Source organism: Pipra filicauda, unplaced genomic scaffold (assembly GCF_003945595.2).
Source record: "Pipra filicauda isolate LSUMZ 115617 unplaced genomic scaffold, ASM394559v2 scaffold103_size3290846_pilon, whole genome shotgun sequence".
Taxonomy (NCBI): Eukaryota; Metazoa; Chordata; class Aves; order Passeriformes; family Pipridae; genus Pipra; species Pipra filicauda.
In genome coordinates this window covers 1,618,292-1,638,080 of record NW_024103474.1, presented here as the reverse complement: position 1 = coordinate 1,638,080, position 19,789 = coordinate 1,618,292, and the positions used below count along the sequence as shown (strand labels likewise).

General features: G+C 52.2%; 2 protein-coding genes across 4 annotated transcripts in view; one reads left to right on the top strand and one right to left on the bottom strand.

Moving 5' to 3' along the window:
• The window catches only part of DNAH1 (dynein axonemal heavy chain 1), a 73,671-nt gene that overhangs the window by 50,707 nt on the left and 3,175 nt on the right, over nucleotides 1–19,789 (top strand). For all 3 annotated transcript variants that reach the window (XM_027727513.2, XM_027727466.2, XM_027727495.2), the window contains exons 49-72: nucleotides 256–452; nucleotides 832–967; nucleotides 2,126–2,334; nucleotides 3,132–3,303; nucleotides 3,660–3,851; nucleotides 4,375–4,485; nucleotides 5,558–5,743; nucleotides 10,559–10,750; nucleotides 11,203–11,370; nucleotides 12,006–12,197; nucleotides 12,603–12,734; nucleotides 12,948–13,073; nucleotides 13,574–13,693; nucleotides 14,462–14,611; nucleotides 14,997–15,157; nucleotides 15,266–15,491; nucleotides 15,576–15,771; nucleotides 16,238–16,389; nucleotides 16,875–17,071; nucleotides 17,473–17,617; nucleotides 18,066–18,224; nucleotides 18,668–18,799; nucleotides 18,985–19,155; nucleotides 19,595–19,774. In XM_027727513.2, coding sequence (XP_027583314.2) covers nucleotides 256–452; nucleotides 832–967; nucleotides 2,126–2,334; nucleotides 3,132–3,303; nucleotides 3,660–3,851; nucleotides 4,375–4,485; nucleotides 5,558–5,743; nucleotides 10,559–10,750; nucleotides 11,203–11,370; nucleotides 12,006–12,197; nucleotides 12,603–12,734; nucleotides 12,948–13,073; nucleotides 13,574–13,693; nucleotides 14,462–14,611; nucleotides 14,997–15,157; nucleotides 15,266–15,491; nucleotides 15,576–15,771; nucleotides 16,238–16,389; nucleotides 16,875–17,071; nucleotides 17,473–17,617; nucleotides 18,066–18,224; nucleotides 18,668–18,799; nucleotides 18,985–19,155; nucleotides 19,595–19,774 — 4,002 coding nt within the window. The remainder of the gene's footprint in view (nucleotides 1–255; nucleotides 453–831; nucleotides 968–2,125; nucleotides 2,335–3,131; nucleotides 3,304–3,659; nucleotides 3,852–4,374; nucleotides 4,486–5,557; nucleotides 5,744–10,558; nucleotides 10,751–11,202; nucleotides 11,371–12,005; nucleotides 12,198–12,602; nucleotides 12,735–12,947; nucleotides 13,074–13,573; nucleotides 13,694–14,461; nucleotides 14,612–14,996; nucleotides 15,158–15,265; nucleotides 15,492–15,575; nucleotides 15,772–16,237; nucleotides 16,390–16,874; nucleotides 17,072–17,472; nucleotides 17,618–18,065; nucleotides 18,225–18,667; nucleotides 18,800–18,984; nucleotides 19,156–19,594; nucleotides 19,775–19,789) is intronic.
• Nucleotides 6,674–10,071, bottom strand: LOC120322759 (HAUS augmin-like complex subunit 3). The gene is made up of 4 exons (XM_039378926.1): nucleotides 8,818–10,071; nucleotides 8,200–8,642; nucleotides 7,339–7,555; nucleotides 6,674–6,928 (listed from the first exon to the last, which is right to left on the bottom strand). The coding sequence occupies exons 1-4, from the start codon at nucleotides 10,033–10,035 to the stop codon at nucleotides 6,674–6,676; spliced, it is 2,133 nt and encodes a 710-aa protein (XP_039234860.1). The 5' UTR covers nucleotides 10,036–10,071.

Here is a 19,789-nt window from a genome sequence, read left to right as displayed (position 1 = left end):
GTTGGGAACAGCAGACCTTAGTCACTTGCCTGAGTTAGTTTAAGGTCACTGTTCAGCAGCTGCCGCCACCACCACTATCTAAATTCAGCCCAGTCCAATGGCACTTCCTATAAAAGCATGGAGGAGAGTTGCTCCCAGACCCTGCTGAGCACCAGGCTCTGCCCTCTCACAGTCCAGGCTTGGCCTGCAATCACCTCCCCACACACACACTATTGCTTTTATCTGGTAGCCACAATTGAGGGTTTCTGCCCACAGCTGAAGGTTGTGATTGAGGATTACCTGGAAGAGTACAATCAAAACAACACCCCAGAGCTGAAGCTTGTGCTTTTCATGGATGCAATCCAGCACATCTGCCGAATCAGCCGGATTCTGCGGCAGGCTCCAGGGAATGCTCTTCTCCTGGGTGTTGGAGGAAGTGGTAGACAGTCCCTCACCAGACTGGCATCTCACATGTAAGTAATGCACTCCCACCTATGTATGTATCATGGAGCAGCTCCATTGGGGCTGTATTCAGAGAATCTCTTTTTCTGCCCTTCCCACTACCAGTTGCACGTTTTTCTGGCAGCTGACTCTTCAAATGACTCAAGAGCTAGTGCTCAGTAACATGCACCACTGCACTGGGTTTGTAGCTAGCTTGGGTATCTCTGCTTTGAGTAAAACATGCTCCTGGGTTGGTGGCTGAACATGCACAAGGACAAATGTGCTCAGGACTCATTGTAGGAAAACAACTTGCCTGAGTCCTTTCCCCCCTGAGTCCACAACACATACTCAGGATTGACAGAAGAGGATATTTTAATTGGATGTAACTCCACAGGCTTCTCTTTCCTTTAGGTCAGAGTATGAGTGTTTCCAGATCGAACTGTCCAAAAATTATGGCATGACCGAATGGCGAGAAGATGTGAGGAAGATCATGATGAAGGCAGGCCTTCAAAGTCTACCCAAGACGTTCCTGTTTGTAGACACACAGGTACAGGAGTATTTGCATGGTGGATTCCGTCTCAAAAGGAGTCAGAAACACATGTCTAAACTCAGTAAATCCTCCTAAAGGGGATTGGGGAGTTTGATACAAACCACACACAACTTGTATTTCTTCAGTAGCCTACATTCATCATCTTATGAAAAAACCCCAGGGAAACTGGAGGTGGTGCATTTATGCTAGAGGGACTGTAGAGAGGTGTGTGAGTGGGCTGATTGTTCTCTTGCTCAAGGAAGCTTCTTTCAGCTCCATACAAGGGTTTTGTGGGTTCAGAGATTTTAGACCCAGCTGCCTGAAGCTAAGCACTGTGTTGGCCACTGATATTAGAAGTCCTAAGTAACAGGATTCTTCTTCTTTTCAAAGATACCAGTAGATTTAGGACCTGCTGGTTCCCCAGGGTTATGTTGGCTTATAACTGTAAACTGTAACTTGCTAATGACTAGGCCAACTTCTGGAATTCACAGTTATGTTCCCCATAGGCTTTTTTGCTGCCTTCATTACCATAGGAAGCATTCCCATGTGGCACAGCCCTAAGCAGTGAGATGAGCATCAGTCAAATGCTGCTTGTTCTTGCAGCCTTCTCCCTGCAGTGAGAAGGATATGTGGGAGCAGAGGGGCATGGGAGGGTTCATTTAGTCAAGGAGATGGATTCTGTGTATTTCTGATTTAGTAAAGGTGGAGAGGTGAGTGTAGCACTGGAGGGAGATCGTCCCACGGACTGTGACACATCCCTACAATTACTTTGTCTCCCACATTGATAAGCTTTATTTTAATAATGAAGTGTTCTGTGATGGAGGAACGAAGACCCGGAGCAACCAGATATCTGGGGTCTGACTCCAGAGTCAACTGTGATGCAGGGAGTGAGGACCTGAGCTCAATTTGTCTGTAAGGAGGCAGTGAAGGGGCATGAGGAGGTTTGTTCTCAGACACATACCTCCATCCCTGAAATGGATGAACACGATTGTTCAATTGGAACTCTCACAAGAGTCAGAGTGTGCTTTACTGGAGCCAAGTGATCACATAAATGGTTTCTTATAGCAGAGGCTGAGGGCTATATTTATGCAGAAATGATCTCCATGGCATGTGAGACACGACTGCCTTCTGACTTAGGAAAGTGCTTTTTTTTTTTTTTACCTGTCATCTACTTAGATTAAAAATGAATCCTTCCTTGAAGATATCAACAACTTGCTCAACTCCGGTGACGTTCCCAACATTTACAACCCTGATGACCAAGAACAGATCATGACAGCTATGAAGCCTGTTGTTCGAGATCTCGGGCAGCAGCCCACCAAGGCCAATTTGATGGCTGCATACACAGGGCGGGTCCGCAGCAATATGCACCTGGTCCTGTGCATGAGGTACGGTTCAGGCCTAGGACTCTGTGCTTTTCATGTTAATTATTCCTTCCCCCTCCTTTGCCTTGCATCATTCTGTGATGGGATCTTTATTTCCAAGCCCCAGACTTTGGAGGAGGAGGAGACATATGGGTATAGTTTACCTTCCCATAAGATTGGATAATTTCTTTTTTTTTTTTCTACACATTGCTGGTTTCAAGATGAGGTTTGAAAATTTTGAGAATAGGATTATACGTGATCCAGATTAATTACAAGCTTCCTGCTCCTTCACGCACCATTGAGCCATTTGTTACAAAAACATCTTTCTTGAATTTGGGGCTCAGTTGCACCATGTTTACTCATGAATCTAGTGCACAGTCCATAAGCAGCTTGCTTGCTTGTGGGAGGGATACCAGAAGGTACAGGGCACTCTCAGTGCAAGTACAAATAGAAAAATCAGGGCCATAATTTTAGTCTAGTGATGTGATCTCTGCACCCACCTGCTTGAAATAAACTTCAGAGCACATTTACCTGAAGAGTCTTTCTTCCTAAGGAGGGACCCATAAAATATCAGCCTACTACCATCTTAATACTCCCAGAATATACCAAGGACTTCCAAGGACTTCCAAGGAGTGAGCTGAGACCAGCAGCTCACTGCCTGAATTTTCATTCCCCTTTTCCCTCCTTCCTTGGGTATATTCCTGGCCCTCTTACCTGCAATTCTCTTCCCACTTCAGGGTGATTCTGTGGAAGAAGGAAAGCTGTTTTGTCCTTGTATTTTGAGCTGGTTGTAACATATTTTCTGCATGCCTTACCCTCAGCCCGCTTGGAGAAGTCTTCCGTGCACGCTTGAGGCAGTTCCCCTCTCTTGTGAACTGCTGTACCATTGACTGGTTCAATCAGTGGCCTGCTGAAGCCCTGGAGAGCGTTGCCTCCTCCTTCTTGAATGAAGTCCCACTTCTTGGTACTGGTAACGAAGATATCAGTGGGATGGTAGGTGCCACACTCAACAGAATACACTGTTCCTGTATGTTCAGAGTGCCATGTCTCTAGATACACCAAGACAATGGATGCAGGGCACAACTGCAGAAAGGTCCTACCCTGCAGCAGAAATGTTTCAGGGCAAGGTCGTTCAAATGCAGAACTGGATAGCTTTTGTATGCCTTGAAACAGGCATGGCCATTTGTCACCCCTCTGTGGCACTGAAGCCCACACACATACATAAGCTCTGCTGTGACTGTATACTTTGGCTCTTTGGCAGCCCTTTGTGCTCTCTCTGGGCATCACATAGACTTGCCTACCCCATGTTCAGTACTGAATAAGATTATTTTTTTCCTTTCTCCGTGTAGATTCAAGTATGTGTAGCAATCCATCAGAGTGTGGCAAAGAAGTGTCAGTTGTTCCTAGCAGAGCTGGGCAGACACAATTATATCACTCCCAAGAGCTACCTCGAGTTCCTCAGCATCTTCAGTTCCCTCATTGGAAGAAAGCAACAGGAACTGAAGACAGCCAAAAACAGGATGAAAGGTGGCCTGGACAAGGTTCGTTCCTCACACCCAGGAGAGCTGTGGGGTCACCCCTAACCACTCTGAGCAGTGTATTTATAGCTGCAGAGATGCAATGAGATGCTCTACACATCTCCTGTGTGAAAGCTAAAGCAAGTGAGAACTATGCCTTCTGCCAGGGCCGATCTTTCTGAAGGTCTGACTCTGTAACAGCTTTAAAAGAATAATGGTCCCCAGCCTTTGGGGACCACAGACCTCTGTGTAGCCCATCTCTCAGGATGTTCCTTATTAACCTTCTAATTGGAAGCCCTATAACAGAAACATTGTTCTGCTGCCTGATTGCCGTGAGCTTATGAAGTAATGCCCAGTATGTGCAGGCACCATTAGGCACTACTGTTCATAGGCACACCACAGTGTCAGAGTGTTGTTTAAGCAGGGACCAGGGCAAGACCTGCATTGTACAGCCTGACACTGGGCAGGGAGCACCCAGGGGAGCACAGCTTTTTCCTGGGGTTTTCCGTGGCTGCTGCCCAGCTCTCACTCTGCTTTGCTTCCACAGCTCCTGCGAACAGCAGAGGATGTAGCAAAGATGCAGGAGGAGCTGGAGTCCTCCCGCCCTCTCCTGGCACAGGCAGCCAAGGACACAGAGGCAACCATCGAGCAGCTGAAGGTACGGCTGCTGGGCAGCCCTGCACTTTCCAGCTCTGGCTGCTCAGACTGGACTGGACACAAAGCTTGGGGGGCCTGGCAGGCAGTGTGGTCCTGCTTGATCTATTGTAAAAATGCCTCAAGTTGGCACAGCAGGTATTTGTGCAGAGCAGCATTACCAGCAAGAACTGCCTTCTGCTGGGGTCCTGCTCTACTGCTGGTGGGGCCAGTTGCTGGCAGAAGTGGTGGCTCACGTGCCCCTGTCTGAAACCACCAGCCAGGGGTCAGCCAGCCAAGCTACCAGCTCCCTTTCCTCACTGGTTCTTGCAAGCACAGACTAGCAACACTCCTAACACAATCCTCAGGTGGCCTGAGCAGCTCAAAGCCCAGACTGGTGTTGTTGAATAGGATCATTGCCCCACATCCCGTCCCCAGGGAGCTGATCCAGCTGCAGCCTGCCCCTGCTAGCCCAAACCTCTGAGATCATCACACAGGCATTCATGCCACTGCAGAAGAGGGAACTGTCCTGTGTTGACTGTCACTGCCTTCTCTTCTTGTGTTCCTCCCAGCCCATCTCCTACTGTCAGTGACCACACTGGGACAGAGTGAACAGAGACACTAATATCATATGCATGCAAAGGGGAAAGAGAAATTTCCCAAATTCCCACATAGCTGATAAGGATTTAGCTATATTCCACATTTACTTTACCCCTCCTGGTAGTGTTTTAGCCCTGGGGGTAGGCAGAAGTGACAGTTTGAAAAACAAACACCTAAGCATATCTTCTTATTCCTCCATCTCCCTACAAATCTACACCCCTATGCATCCTCACCTTGTGCCAATGGGTAGAGTAGCTAATTCCTGGAAGACTAACACCATTCCAGGCACAGACAGAGTTGGAGCTTGTGGGTGGTTTATACAGGCTGACAAAAACCTTCTCCTGGTATGATGCAGGAAGGGGATCCCCTCCAGCAATTAGGTCCCTGCAGTCTCTGCTGTAAGAAGACACACAAGCTGCCAGGACAGCTATGATCCTTACCTAGCCAAGGGGTGCTGTGCCTCCAGCATGCTTCTGAGGCTTTCTCTGGCGTTGCAGGTGGACACAGCTGTGGCTGAAGAGACAAGAAGTGCTGTGCAGGCTGAGGAGGCAAAGGCTAATGAGAAAGCTCAGACAGCCCAAGCCATTGCAGATGATGCTCAGAAGGACTTGGCTGAAGCCCTCCCAGCCCTGGATGCTGCTCTTGCCAGCCTGAAGAACCTCAACAGAAACGATGTTACAGAGGTAACTGTGTCAAGGGAGAGGGTGATAGAGCTGGGTTTGGTCAAGGACAGCCTCACTTTGCAGCAATTCCCCTTCTATAGGTTTGCAACATCCCCAGCCTTTTCCAGCACCTCCATCCATCCCCCTGGGCTCAGTCTTGGCAGCTGCCCATGCAGCTTTTCACCTTCACTCCTTCAGTGAAAGTTAAAGGACAGAGGCAATAAGTGGCTCCTGGGTGTTTCCAATTTATTCTGGAGAGGGCATGGAGGAGGGCTTACCCCATGGTGCCTCTCCATGGGGGTAGGCAGCAGGTACCACCATGCAACCCCAAGTACTGATTGCACAGCACAGGGACAGAGCTAGCAGGACACTGAATCCACAGGCTCTTTGAAAGGGGATCAAACATAGGCAGAGAAGAGGCAGTGGGCTGAATTCAAGGAAATAGGATAGCAAGAGAAAGAAGGGTGATTCTGAGCCTGGCAAGCATCACAGCCCACAGCCCATTGTACAAGAGTACAGTACACTCACTAAGTACAAGATTTCACCACACTGGGACAGCTTATTGCTCTGCAGTTATGAATAACACACATTTTTATTCCCCACAAAAGACACAAAAGTCCCTTCCCCAGGAGGTGGGACACAGACAGTGTCAGTCCACTTGCCTGCAGCACCCATCCTCTTGTAGAGTTGGCACGAGAAGTGTCTTGTCTACCCAAGGCTTCCAATGCCACAAGATGCATCAATTTCTTACACATCATCTAACCCAGTTTTGGGAAACTCTGTATTTAAGGAATAAGCTCCCTGCTTCTTTTAAACCCTGCTGGACCATGACCCAAGTAACCTGTCAATGGAGCAGAGACTGCCAGAATTCTCTCCTGGTCCAGGATTAAGGACCCAGCCCAACCAAAAGAAGACACCACTACTATGGCAGGGTGCAAACATCCCTTCAACCTACTCCTTTGCATAGGGCAGCTCCATCAGGCGTCCCTTGGAGGAAGCTCTTGCCTGCTTCTCGAGCTCCTCCACCTCTTCTCTCAGCCGATCCTCATTGCAGTAAAAATACACGTAAAGGTTGCGCTCTGTCTGCAGGGTGGGGTTCTCCTGCAGAGACCTGCGCTTGACCTGCAAGTCACTCCAGAGGTCTACCAGCATTTTGTGGAGTTTGTCCTGCATGATCTTCAGTTGCTGCATCAGCTCGGTGATCTCCTGAGGGGCAGAGCCCAAAGTTATGTGAACATGCAGAAAGAAGGGGATTTCATCACACCTCTGGAACATCTCAGCCCACCAAAACCAAACTACCCACCAAGCTGTGGTCTCCAAACCCTCCTAGTCCAAGGAATAGCAGTAGCTTACTGGAACACCTTGGCTGAGGCACCCTGATCTTGGCACTTTACAGTACATGTGAGACCCAGTGAGAATCACCTTTGTGCCTCAGCCACGCACTACCTCACTGCACAGTTTTTGGGATAAGGCAAGGATCAGCTCAACCTCCTTTCCCTCTGCGGGCTGAGAGGCAGTGAGTTCTCCCTCCTGCACCCAGGGAGGATTGGCAGAGGGCTCTTACACCCAGCCCTCTTCCACCCAGCAAGACCTGGAGAATAGGAGTGCTTCCTTACCGGCGAGGAGAGCTGCAGCTGGTTGTGGCTGTTGTACAGCTGCCGGTAGAGCACCTCTATGGAGGCCTCCAGGGCAGGTATCTGGGGCATAGGAGCTACCAACTGGGCTTCCAGTGCCCTCTTCTTCTCAACCAACTGGGAACACTTGGTTGCTATGGCCTCATAGCTGCGGAAAGGCTGCTTCTCGTGATCTTCATGCATCAGCATGTCCCAGAGCCTGCAGGGTGGAACAGCCAGCCACAGGTGTGAGGGCAGTGCCAGCACTGAGGAAGAACAGGGCTCAGAGGTCACTGTGCACTCTGAGAGTGGGATGCAAGCAGATGTGGGTCAACAGTGAGAGGATAGCCACTCCCAGTGAGCAGCCCATGTCACGGAGATCTAGGAAGAGCACCATAAAGGACCAGGCTAACTCAAGAGCCAGTCTGTGACTCCTTTCTGGCAGACACCAGCACCAGCTGCTACAGAACTGTGTGGGGAAGACTGAGAAGACCCAACCAATGTAGCCAGAGAAAGGCCTTGCTCCAAGCAACTTGTGCTTCCTTGGGGCCCAGCTCTCTTTTTACATGGATGAAGACTTGCCTCTAGACTCCCTACTTTAACATGCTAGAAGAACTGTTCTCCCTACTCATTCCCTTCTCCATGCCCATACTTTGCTGCATCGCCCCTAGCCAGCCGGAAAGAAGCAGGTGGCATCTTCTGGGGAATTTCACACCACTGTGGAGTCAGGGTGGCTCTACACTGGCAGAAGAGCACTGCTAGACTGCCTGGTAGCTTGGGTCTGCTGCCTGCCTCTGCCATTCCCATGCCACTTCCTCCACATGTAGTTTGTTCCTCATGCACACAGCCCCCCCAGGCCCTCACCGTGCAGCAGTGACATCTTTGGGGTCTATCCACTTGCGTGGACGATGCTTCTGGGAGGAGCTGGCATCTTTGAAGTAGTTCTGCTGCTCCTGCAGCCTGCTCTGGGCTTCTTCCCTCATGGCGTTTTCAACCTTCCCCAGCCAAGCAGCCTTGTGTTCCAGCTCCTGCCTCTCCCGTTCCAGCTGGAGCTCCAGCAGATCCATGCGGTTCTGCTGGCCCAACACCCATGCAGCTGCCTCCTCCTGCCTCCTGGCAGTGTTCTGCAGCCAGGCAGCTTCCAGGCTGAGGTGCCTGTGCAGGGCGGGCAGGTGAGCACGGTGGCCCTCTGCCTTCAGCAGGGGCGGTAGGTGGTGGGCCAGAGTGTGTGTGATGTCGAAGCACAGGATGTGAATCTGGTTCTGAAGCCCCTCAGCCTGGCCCTGGAGCTTCGCCTCGACTGCGTACTGTGCAGGGGGGAGGCAAGACAGGCTGGTGTCAGGGTGCACCAATGTGCTGCCTGACCCTGCCATCCCCTCCTGACATGTCAGCTGTGCTCCAGCATTCAGCAGGAGAGACTTCCTGCAGCACAGGCAGACCCTGCCACAGGGGATGGTGGAGGAATGGGGGCACTGGCCCTACCTGGTTATCCTCAAGAGCTTCCAGAGTCCTCTGGGCCCACTCCAGCGCGGCATGGTTGCCTTCCACTTTTGCTGACATGACTATCACCTCCCTCTGGGCGCAGATATGTGCTGTCTCTACTCGGCCCAGCTCCTTCCAGAAGCTATCTTGATCCTCCAGTAGCTCATCTTCATCACTACTAAGGCTTTCTGGCATCGATGTTTTCTTAGTGTTCATTTTATCTGTGACTTCCTGGCTGTCATTTCTTTTCTCCTCACCCTCCATACTCAACACCTCCCTCTCATTGCTCCCCTCCACTAGCAGCTCTGCCCTTGATTCTTGGACCAGCATTCCCTGACTTGCTGGTGCCACCTTGCATGGTGTCTTTGCGCATTCTTGATAAGGAGCTCCTCTTCCTCGCTCTGATATTTCCCAGTATGAGCCCATCTGTGTCCCAGCCTCCAGCCCTTCCTTCAGGCTGCTCTCTCCCTGTGCCCTTGCTTCCCAAGCATCTGAAGCCTGGATACTCCCTGGTAGGACCTGCTGAATGAAGTTTTCAAACGCATCAGTGGCCTTTTGTTCTAGCTCCATGTAAGGGCCAAGATCCATCTGGCACAGCAGTGATGGCTGCTGGCCTTTCCCCATGTTCCCATGACACTCTGTCAGCTGCTTTTCAGCCTTGCTGACCTGGCTCAAGACAGCTCTGGTTTGGAAGACCTTCATTTCCAAGTCCCTCTGAACCATCCTCAAGTCCTGCTTCACCACTTTCTCCTCGTCCTCCAAGTACCTCTGCTCCTGCTGCAGCTTGTCTGTCCAAGCCAGCAGCTTGCTGTTCCGCCGGAACTGCAGGTCATGATAATCCTTCAGCTCCTGAAGCTCCTGCTGCAGGACCTCTGGAGAGGGACCCTTGTCCTCTGGTATCATGCTCGGGAGCTGTGGGACCTGGCAGCACATCTGCAATGCCTCCTCAAGGGCATCACCCTCCAAGATGGGCTTTCCTGCAGCCAGCAGGGCATCATAGGCCTCCACCTCAGCTGGGCTCAGCACGTTCTCCTCACCCACTGTGCTGCAGAACCACTCGAGGAACTGCTTTATCTTAGGGCAGTCAAAGAGCCACTCAAAGTCCTTCTCACAGAGGGTGTCTGCATGGGGGTAGATCAGCCTTAGCGTTGCCATAAAGTCTGCTGCTCTGTTGACAGTGTCCAGTGGGAAGGCCTGGGAGTATCTCCAGCTGGACATGGCAAGAATGGTCAGCACTAGAAAGGAAAAAGCAGGAGTCAGTCTCAAGTGTCCTGACACTCACAGCCATCTCGAGGGTGCTGCAGCAGCACTCCTAGGTGTCTGCTTGAGGGGAGACTCAAGCAGTCCCTCCACAAGTGCTGAAGACCAGCTCATGGGGTACAGCATTGCTGTGGTGGGGCACAAGACAAATGAGAGCCCATAGAGCAAAGAAGAAAGCCTGCCTGTGTCCCATTCCCATACAGCCATACAGATCTAGCTTCTTTGCCAAGATATTTTCAGCCTGTAAAATACACCCATCAGAGTATCAGGGCAGGCTTTTTCAGCCTACCTGTAGTTTGCTCCATGCCCTTTCTGATAACCAGCTTTGCCTTCAAATATTTCTGTCTTTCCTGCCTCTGTATTGCATCCTCTAAATGTCCTGCCTCTAGTCCCAGTGTCCTCTGGTCCAGCTGAGGGAGGGATGAGCACCCCATCTCCCAGAGAACCAGGTCAACCCACTGTTTCCATTTGGGTTTTGAAGGTACGAGCACTGCAGCGGCCTCCCCCCGGTGTGAAGATAGTGATTGAAGCTGTCTGCATAATGCAAGGAAAAAAGCCCAAAAAGGTGGCAGGAGAAAAAATAGGCACCAAGGTGGATGATTACTGGGAGCCAGGCAGGGCCCTTCTCCAGGACCCAGTGCAGTTCCTGAACAGCCTGACTGAGTACGATAAGGTAAGCAGGGGCAGAAGGAAGCTGCTACTGGGATCAGATACTGCCTCAGACATCCTTCTCATGCAGTAAAGCTTAGAGCTCCTTGTGGGCAACACCCTTCAGCAGCACTGAGGAGGGGGACATATTTGGCCTGGAAGTGCTCACGTCAGCTGGCTGCACTTCATTGCCTTGGGCAATGGGACCTAGACACACGGATCTTCTTCTGTCCCTCTGCTCTTTCATGTGGAGGAGCTGGATGGAAGTGGTATGGGAAGGGATGTGCCCAATCCCACAGCTGTGCCTCCCAGGCCTGAACATGCAGCAATTTGATTCCTCTTGCTCCAGTGTGATGCATTAACCGCATTGTCAGGTCCTGGGGCAGGCTGCTGCCACTGGGGGAAGTTCTGTGAAACTTTCCTCAATCCGACCTTTAGCATGCTCATCACTGATTTCTCTCACACCCTTCCTTGCAGGACAATATTTCAGACAATGTGATCAAGGCCATCCAGCCCTACATTGACAATGAAGAGTTTCAGCCAGCTGCCATCGCCAAGGTCTCCAAAGCCTGTACCTCCATCTGCCAGTGGGTGCGTGCCATGCACAAGTACCACTTTGTGGCCAAGGTTGTGGAGCCCAAGCGGGTAAGAGGCCGCGTGACCCAGATGCTTTAGGTGTTTGGGAACACTACTAACAGCTCCCTTCTGCAGGAGATGCTGGGAATCAACATGTTCTGCAAGTCTGGACATAACATTCAGACCAAGCCTTAGCAGAGCCAAAGTCCCAAAACCCATTAACAGGATAAAGTAGAAGAAATCAGCCTAGAATATACTGGGACAGAAGCGATACCTTGTTTTTAGTGCTGAGTCAGGAACTCAGCATGAACTGTACTTACAGAAACTTTCCCACACCTCACTAGTGTTTCAGCCTCTCCAAGCCTAGCTATTTCTTTATTATAAGTTTGGAACAAGCAGAGGAACCTTTCCTCCCCTTCACCAATGGGCCACATCCTGAGCTTGTGTAAGCTGACACAGGCTCTTGGCTTTTTGGAGCTATGCAGAAATGCCCCCTTTGCCCCTACTTTTAGTCCTGGAGTTAGGCAGGTCAACCTCTGTCATCCAGGGATTGGATTGACTGAGATACTGAGATACCAGTAGCTAGCGCTTATCAGCAAGCACTTTTATGGAAAACCAACTCTTGCTCCAAGGTCTCTGCCTTTTGGGGGAAGAGCCTGACCCCATGCCCAACATCCTCACTGTTTCCTTGTGCATGTCCCCAGCAAGCCTTGCGAGAGGCAGAAGAGGACCTGCGTGCCACTCAGCTGGTCCTTGACGAAGCCAAGAAACGCCTGAAGGAGGTTGAAGATGGCATTGCCCTGCTGCAGGCCAAGTACGACAGCTGCAAAGCCAACAAGGAGGAGCTGGAGATGAAGTGTGAGCAGTGTCTGCAGAGACTGGCCCGTGCCGATGTGGTAAGGGACAGAGCTGGGTTCTGCCTGCTTGCATGAGGCAACCTGATTTCAGATCAGGCAGCGCAGTGGTGAAAATATCCATGTGGCTGCAGGTCACGACAACCCTAGGTTGAAGGTGCCTGGCCAGATCTCAGCAGCACAAGCTAAGCTTTTTCACTGATGTGAAAAGCTGCTGTCCTCCTGTGCACAGCTTGTTCAGCTAGCAATGGGTCTCCAGGACAGCTGAGAACAGCCCAGTAATCCCAGGATTAAGTGCTCAAAGCTGGGAACAGAATTCAGAATATATCAGGGGCCACCCCAACCTGTGGTCACTGAAGTCACCTGCAAAACTACCCAGAGAGTGGCAGGTCTGGGACACAAGGTTAGCCCACACAGCAGCTCTCAGGTGTGCAACTTATCCCACAGCTCATAAACAGCCTGGCTGATGAGAAGGTGCGCTGGCAGGACACTGTGGAGAGCCTGGATGACAAGATCAACAACAGCAGTGGGGACGTGCTTGTTGCAGCTGGCTTTGTGGCCTACCTGGGCCCATTCACAGTAAGTGTGCAGTGCTCCTTGCAAGGGGCACGGTTAGCTCTGCTTTCCTGGCCAGGAACAAGGACACAAGGGTGCAAGATCCCTCCTGGATGGCTTTCCATTTGTGCCAGAGGCTGCACAAGGCCTCATTTGAATGGGAACAGGAGGGTTAAGATGTTTGCAGCAGACTAGCTGCAGCTAAAAGAAAGGCTATGATGGTGTGTCTCGTGGCAGGGAGACTACCGCATGGCACTGTCCGAGGAGTGGATGAGGGAGCTGACAGAAAACAACATCCCTCACAGCACAGATGCCAGCCTTATCAGCACCCTCGGAGACCCTGTGGAAATCCGCTCCTGGCAGGCAAGTTCCAGAAAAACCCAACAATTGAGGCTGCAGGGACCTCCAGCAGAGACTAAAACACTCAGCTCACCACTCAGTAGGATCACCTGTACCAAAAGACAGGCCTCAGATCAAACCACTGGATAATGACCAAGCACCTCCACACTGCAGATCTGGAGTTGCTGTTGGGCTCCTTGCACAAAGAGCAGGACCTGGGCAGCAGCAAACAGCAGCAACAAAGGCATCAGCCTTGACCTGTAAGGCTTGCCCTTTACAAACCACAGGCCCAGAGCCAAGCCTTGGCCATAGCCTGCCCCAGCCTGACCCTGCAGCACAACTCCATCCCAGGGCTCAGCCACTGTGAGCAGAGCTGCAGCTCTGTGCCCAGCTGCTGGCAGAGGTTTCCTCACCACCATCCCCTGTACACACCCTGGGAGCACTCGGGCCAGGGCAACAAGGGCTTCTCTCTGGTCACCTGTGTTGTGCTGCTGAGTGTCCAACAGCTTTTTCTACCCCATTAGATTGCTGGTTTACCCAACGACGCTCTGTCTGTGGAGAATGGGGTAATAACCCGGTTCTCCCTGCGCTGGACTCACTTCATAGACCCCCAAGGACAAGCAAACAAGTGGATCAAGAATCTGGTAAGAGCTGCGGGGAGGAAAGCCAGGTCTGCCAGGATAGGGGAAGCTGCTTTCTATCAGGAGCAACCTCTGGCTTTGGGCTGTAGAACTGCAAGACCCTGCACTGTCCCAGCCCAGCCTCCCCTGCACCAGACAGGTTCCACATCCACATTAATCCCAGATGGATTTTCCTTCTTGGGGAAAGCAGCACAGGGCAGGAGGAGCCCTACTGTAAGCAAGCAAGGCATCAGATTTCCACTCTGGGAATCTCAGAACACCAGCATCTCCCATAATGGTCTTTCAGGTCCCTAGAACAGAAGCAAGACATTACCTGACTAGTGAACACACTCCCTGCTGCCAAAGTGCTGGGAACACTGACCACCACCCCTTCTCTAGAGAGGCACTCGCTGCCCTTTGGAAGGATCAGGCAGGAGGCTCAGGCAGCTGCTCCTGCTTTGCTCCCTGAGGACTTTTACCACCCAGCTGCTCTCACTTTGCAGGAAAATGAGCTCTGAGTTATCAGCGTGGGGTTACAGAGGGGTATGGCTCTCTGAAGGAGGTTCTCCCTGTTCCCAAACTTTTCTGCTGCCCCACTGAGCTGTCTCTAGTGCCTGCAGACATGGGCTAAACTTGCCAAAATAGCCAAAGTGTAGCCAAGCAAGAAAAGAGATTATTTCCACTGCTCTAGGGAGCTAAATCAGCCCAATGAGAGTTGTACCAATGACCAGAGCTGGATGTGAAGGTGGGCAGGACATCACACAGACTCTGCCCTACTATACTGCCTTTCAGGAGAAGGCAAACAGCCTGGAGGTGGCCAAGCTGAGCGACCGGGACTTCCTCACAACTCTGGAGAATGCCATTACCTTTGGGAAGCCCTTCCTGCTGGAGAATGTCGGCGAGGAGCTGGATCCAGTCCTTGAGCCTGTCCTGCTGAAAGAGGTCCTATGTCCCACCTTGGCAAGAAGGGGCAGTGGGTGCCTGGCTGAGCTGTAAGGGGGCATCTGGCCAGGGTGCTGTGGGATGTGGTGGGTTTGTAGGTCTCCCTGGGCAGGCAGAACTCACATGGATGCTACTTGTCCTGTGCTCCCATGTCTTGGCCAGGGCTCCAATACAATGACAGCCTTTTGCACACTCTGGTCTTCTTCCAGCAGGCATCTTTGCCTGGGAGGCCATGGGATACAGCTGCTGTATTCAGGTTCAGGCCTTCAGGTCTGCCAAGTGGCTTTGAGCTCCTGTGTTCTGAGAGCCTTCAGACTCTCTCCTCACTGCAGAGTCCAGGGCACAAGAGGTAGCCATCCCTTCCTCTATTTGCCCCTCTATACAGACCTTCAAACAGCAAGGCAACACTGTGCTGAAGCTGGGGGATTCAGTGATCCCCTACCATGATGATTTCAAGATGTACATCACAACCAAACTACCCAACCCTCACTACAGCCCTGAGGTCTCCACGAAGCTCACCCTCATAAACTTCACCCTCTCACCCAGGTACCTGCTTACCCCATTATCTGCCTATGCTGCTCAGCCTCTTTCCTTGCAGTACTCAGACCCTTGGGCCTGTTACCCCCACTGTTACCTCCATGACTTTTGTTGTAGTGGCCTGGAAGACCAACTGTTGGGAGAAGTGGTGGCTGCAGAGCGGCCTGACTTGGAAGAAGACAGAAACCAGCTGATTGTTAGCAATGCCAAGATGCGTCAGGAACTGAAGGAGATAGAAGACCAGATCCTCTATCGGCTCAGCACTTCTGAAGGAAACCCTGTAGATGACTTGGAGCTCATTAAAGTGTTGGAGGCATCCAAGCTGAAGGCAGGAGAGATCCAGGTCAGAAGTGGAGGTGCTCTGCCCCTGCAGCTCTGCATCCCCTGCTGGCACTGCACTAACCATGACATCTTTTCTGTCCTGCAGGCCAAGGTCGCAGTGGCAGAGCAGACAGAGAAGGACATCAACATCACCCGCCTGGAGTATGTGCCTGTAGCCGTCCGCTCACAGATCCTCTACTTCTGTGTCTCAGACCTGTCCAATGTGGACCCCATGTACCAGTACTCACTCGAGTGGTTCCTCAACATCTTCCTCATGGGGATCCGTAACTCCGAGAAAGCAGGTACCTGCCCAGAGCAACCCCTTTGTCTCCTCTTCCTCGCCCCACACTCCTGATCCTGAGCAGTAGAAGCTCAGGCACCTGCAGACTGAAGGCAAACGTGGCCACTTGCATTGGCTCTCAGCATGGTCCAGAGCTGCCCGTTTGTGTCCACACAGCAAGGGAAGATGTGGTCACATGTCCATTCTCTTCCCACCTCCCCTGCCCAGCAGTGTGTGTCAGCTGTGTGTGTGGCTGTGCAGCTGCCATGGAGCAGTGTTGGCTCCCTCCCAGCACCAGGGCTCCAAGTCACAGCCTTGTGCTTTCACTGGGGTTTCTGCACCAAGTCTGTGCTTGAGTGCAGCACCTGTTCTTCCTGGGCAGGGTGTGGGTGTGCCCCTGTGGCCTGGAACCCATAGCTGATGTGGAGAGCACCCTCCACAACACTCGTGGCACCCACCACCCTTGGCTGGTTGTTGCCTTTTTTCAGACATACTGAAGGAGCGGGTGATGAACATCAACAACTACATCACCTTCAGTCTCTACTGCAACGTCTGCCGTAGTCTCTTTGAGAAGCACAAGCTCATGTTTGCCTTCCTGGTCAGCGCCCGGATTCTGATGAATGAAGGGAAAATTGACATGGTGAGCAAGTCACCTTAGTCCTTGATGGGATCCCATCAAGGCAGCTCAAGCCTAGCATGTTCAACCCCTAGAATAATGTGTTAGGTGGAAAAGGAGCCTTGTTCCCCAGGCCTGGGGACAGGCCCGGCAGCCTGGTGGGCAAACACAGGGCCTCTGTCTTCACTCAGCTCTCAAACTGTTCCCTGTGTCTACATGCAGGGCTGCCTAGCCTGAATCACCTGCAGCTTTTACCAGTTTACTGCCAGACTGCTGCAAAGCTTAGTGAGTTCAGAGGGAGCAGGCAGGGTTTAGCAGAGTGGCAGCTGAACAGTCACTATGTTGATCTCACCAGATCCTCCAGTTCACTTACTCCTTGACACCCACACCAGGCAGGAGAGCAGCCAGAAAGATACTACAGGATTTTAATTGGATATGGCACAAAGCCACATGCCTCGGGCTCAGGCAGGTGGGCTATAATCCATGACCACATCCTATCGTGTTCCCAGGATGAGTGGCGGTACCTGCTGTCAGGAGGTGCCATAAAGGAAATGAAGGACAACCCAGCTCCATCCTGGGTGAACGAGAGAGCGTGGGGAGACATCCTGGCCTTGAGCAGCCTGAAGAATTTCTCTGACTTCGACAATGATTTTTCAGCCAACCTTGAAGAGTTCAGGACCATTTTTGACAGCCCCAACCCTCACAGGCAAGTGTCCCCTGCTTTGTCAGCTTAGGTCTACTGCACCTGGCTGTAATGGTGTCCTGGGAGAGCAAGAGGACCCGATACAGCCACAGTGCCAGCTCTGCTCCCAGTGCAGTGCCATGCAAGGGAGAGGATGAGGCACTGCCTTGTCTCTTCAGGGGTAGCCCTTCCCACCCAAGGGCCACACAGTGCCTTACCCAGGAGTATCTGGTGTTTCCCCAGTGGAAGCAGCTCTGGCTTGCCTGATGATGGTTTCAGAGCTACAGACAACAACCTCAACCAAGGGACTGGAAGATCCTTGTCTTTTCTGAAGCCCCAGTGGCTACCTGCACACAACTTGTGTACTTCTTGGGAAGCTGATGGATCTGGCACATCCCCCCAAAATGCACCTGATTGCTTTGCAGAGAGCCCCTGCCTGGGAAGTGGGAAGCTGGGCTTGATGCCTTCCAGAAGCTGCTGGTTCTGCGGTGTCTGCGGGGAGATAAGATCACCAATGCCATGCAGGACTTCGTGGTGCTGCACCTGGACCAGCGCTTCATTGAGCCACAGGTAACCAGCCAAGAGGAAGCACTGCTGGGGGCTGGGTGGAGCAAGAGGACTCAAGCTTGTGGTAAGTGGGCCATCAGCATTTTGCACTTGCAGTGAGGGTGCTTGTGCCTCTCTGCAGCCGCAGTGTTCTTCCCACAGCCGGGAAAACTCCTATGTCTTAGACAAGGGATATCCTTCCTAACGTCCTCCAGTTAAACCAGACTGGGAGGGGACAGATAGTGCAGATGTACAAGGGAAGAGTTTGAATGGCAAATGGGAAAGTGGTTCCTGCCCTAGCCCTACTGAATCCAGAGGAGAGATGTACTTGGTCCTTACCAAACATATTTCTGGCCTTGGCACCCGGGAACACGCTGGTGCCTTGGAGGGGAGCTGGAGGCCAGGCGGGGTGACGAGGTGCTGTGTGGGGCTGCTGTGGCTCCTCTGCTCTGACTAACTCTCTGTTTTGCAGACCACTGACCTCTCAGTCGTCTTCAAGGACTCCACTGCCACCACCCCACTGGTGTTTGTGCTGTCCCCAGGCACTGACCCCGCTGCCGACCTCTACAAGTTTGCTGAAGAAATGAAGTTCACACAAAAGCTCTCTGCCATTTCTCTGGGCCAAGGACAGGTGAGCTGCCAGTGCACACCTGGAGCAACAGTGTGCTGCTGGCACTCCCAGTGATCTCACCAAGCTCCAAGTAGGTCACACACCGTTGGCAGCACATTGAAAACATCCCCCTGCCCCTGGGCCCTTACTCACCAGCCTTCTGCTAGCAGGAAGAGCCAGTTTGGGGTGGGGGCTGCAGCAGTTCCCACTATAGTGCCCTCGAACTTTCTGAATCCATCCACAGTTCTTCCATTCCCTCCACCCTCCTCACAGGCTTGTAAAAACTGTAAAAAATCTTTGCTGTGCCACCAGACAGCAAAGATCCAGCTGAACCATGGGGGCAAAGCCAGGCCCTAGCTCTGGACAGTGGTCCTTCCACCCAGCTGCTGCCTCCCTGTCCAGCTCAGCAGGGCATAGCCCACCATGGGCCAGGGTCTCTGAGCTCTTTCCCTCTGCCTCCACAGGGGCCCCGTGCTGAAGCCATGTTGCACGGTGCCATGGAGCAGGGCAACTGGGTCTTCTTCCAGAACTGCCACCTGGCCCCCAGCTGGATGCCCTCACTGGAGAGACTCATCGAGGCCATTGACCCCACCAAGGTGAGCTGTTTTACTGAGCAGGTGCCTGCTCTGAGGATAACAGGCAGGACTGGAGCCCTGGGAGGAGCCCAGATCTAGTTCAGGCCCATCCACAGGTTCTCTAAAGAACCAGGGGGTCAGTGCAGGAGCAGCTGCAGGGGCTGTGCCTGCACCCTCTGAGCACTTGCTGCCTTCTGGACTTCCAGGTGCATCCGGACTTTCGCCTCTGGCTCACCAGTCTACCAAGTAACCACTTCCCTGTGTCCATCCTCCAGAATGGCTCCAAGATGACCATTGAGCCTCCCCGTGGGGTCAAGGCCAACCTACTCAAGTCCTACATTAGTTTCAGTGATGACTTCTTGAATTCTTGCTCCAAGGTGAGACCCAGGTCGTGCTTTGGTTTGCTGTCCCCACTCCATGCCTGCTCCAGTGTATGGTCTCCACCTGGATGTTGCTCTTCTCCAGGCATAGATCTTCCTCCTCATTAAAGCACCCATGGGATAGAGAAGGGCTGGAGGTATTTCTCATAAACTCCCATCTACTCTGTCATGAACCACTTAGAAGTTTTACTTTGAGAAACAGAAGCAACAGGCTTGGGAGGGCCTGGCATAAAGCACTGGCAGCTCTCTTTAAGCAAGGAGTGGGCCATGGCCTTTCCCAGCACAGCAACCTGACTGAGGTTTCCCCCTCTCCAAGCCCCAGTTGGCACTACTGAATTGGCACATCTCCTCTGCCAGGTCCCATCAGATCCTGGCTCCAACCAAGGATGCCTCCTCCTAAACTAAGCAACTCCTCTCCCTGCTTCCCTGCCCACAGGTCACTGAGTTTAAATCCTTGCTGCTGTCACTTTGCTTCTTCCATGGGAACATGCTGGAGAGGAGAAAGTTTGGGCCTCTGGGGTTCAACATCCCCTATGAGTTCACAGACGGAGACCTCCGCATCTGCATCAGTCAGCTGCAGATGTTCTTGAACGAGTACGCAGACATCCCCTACAAGGTAAGAGCTGCCCCT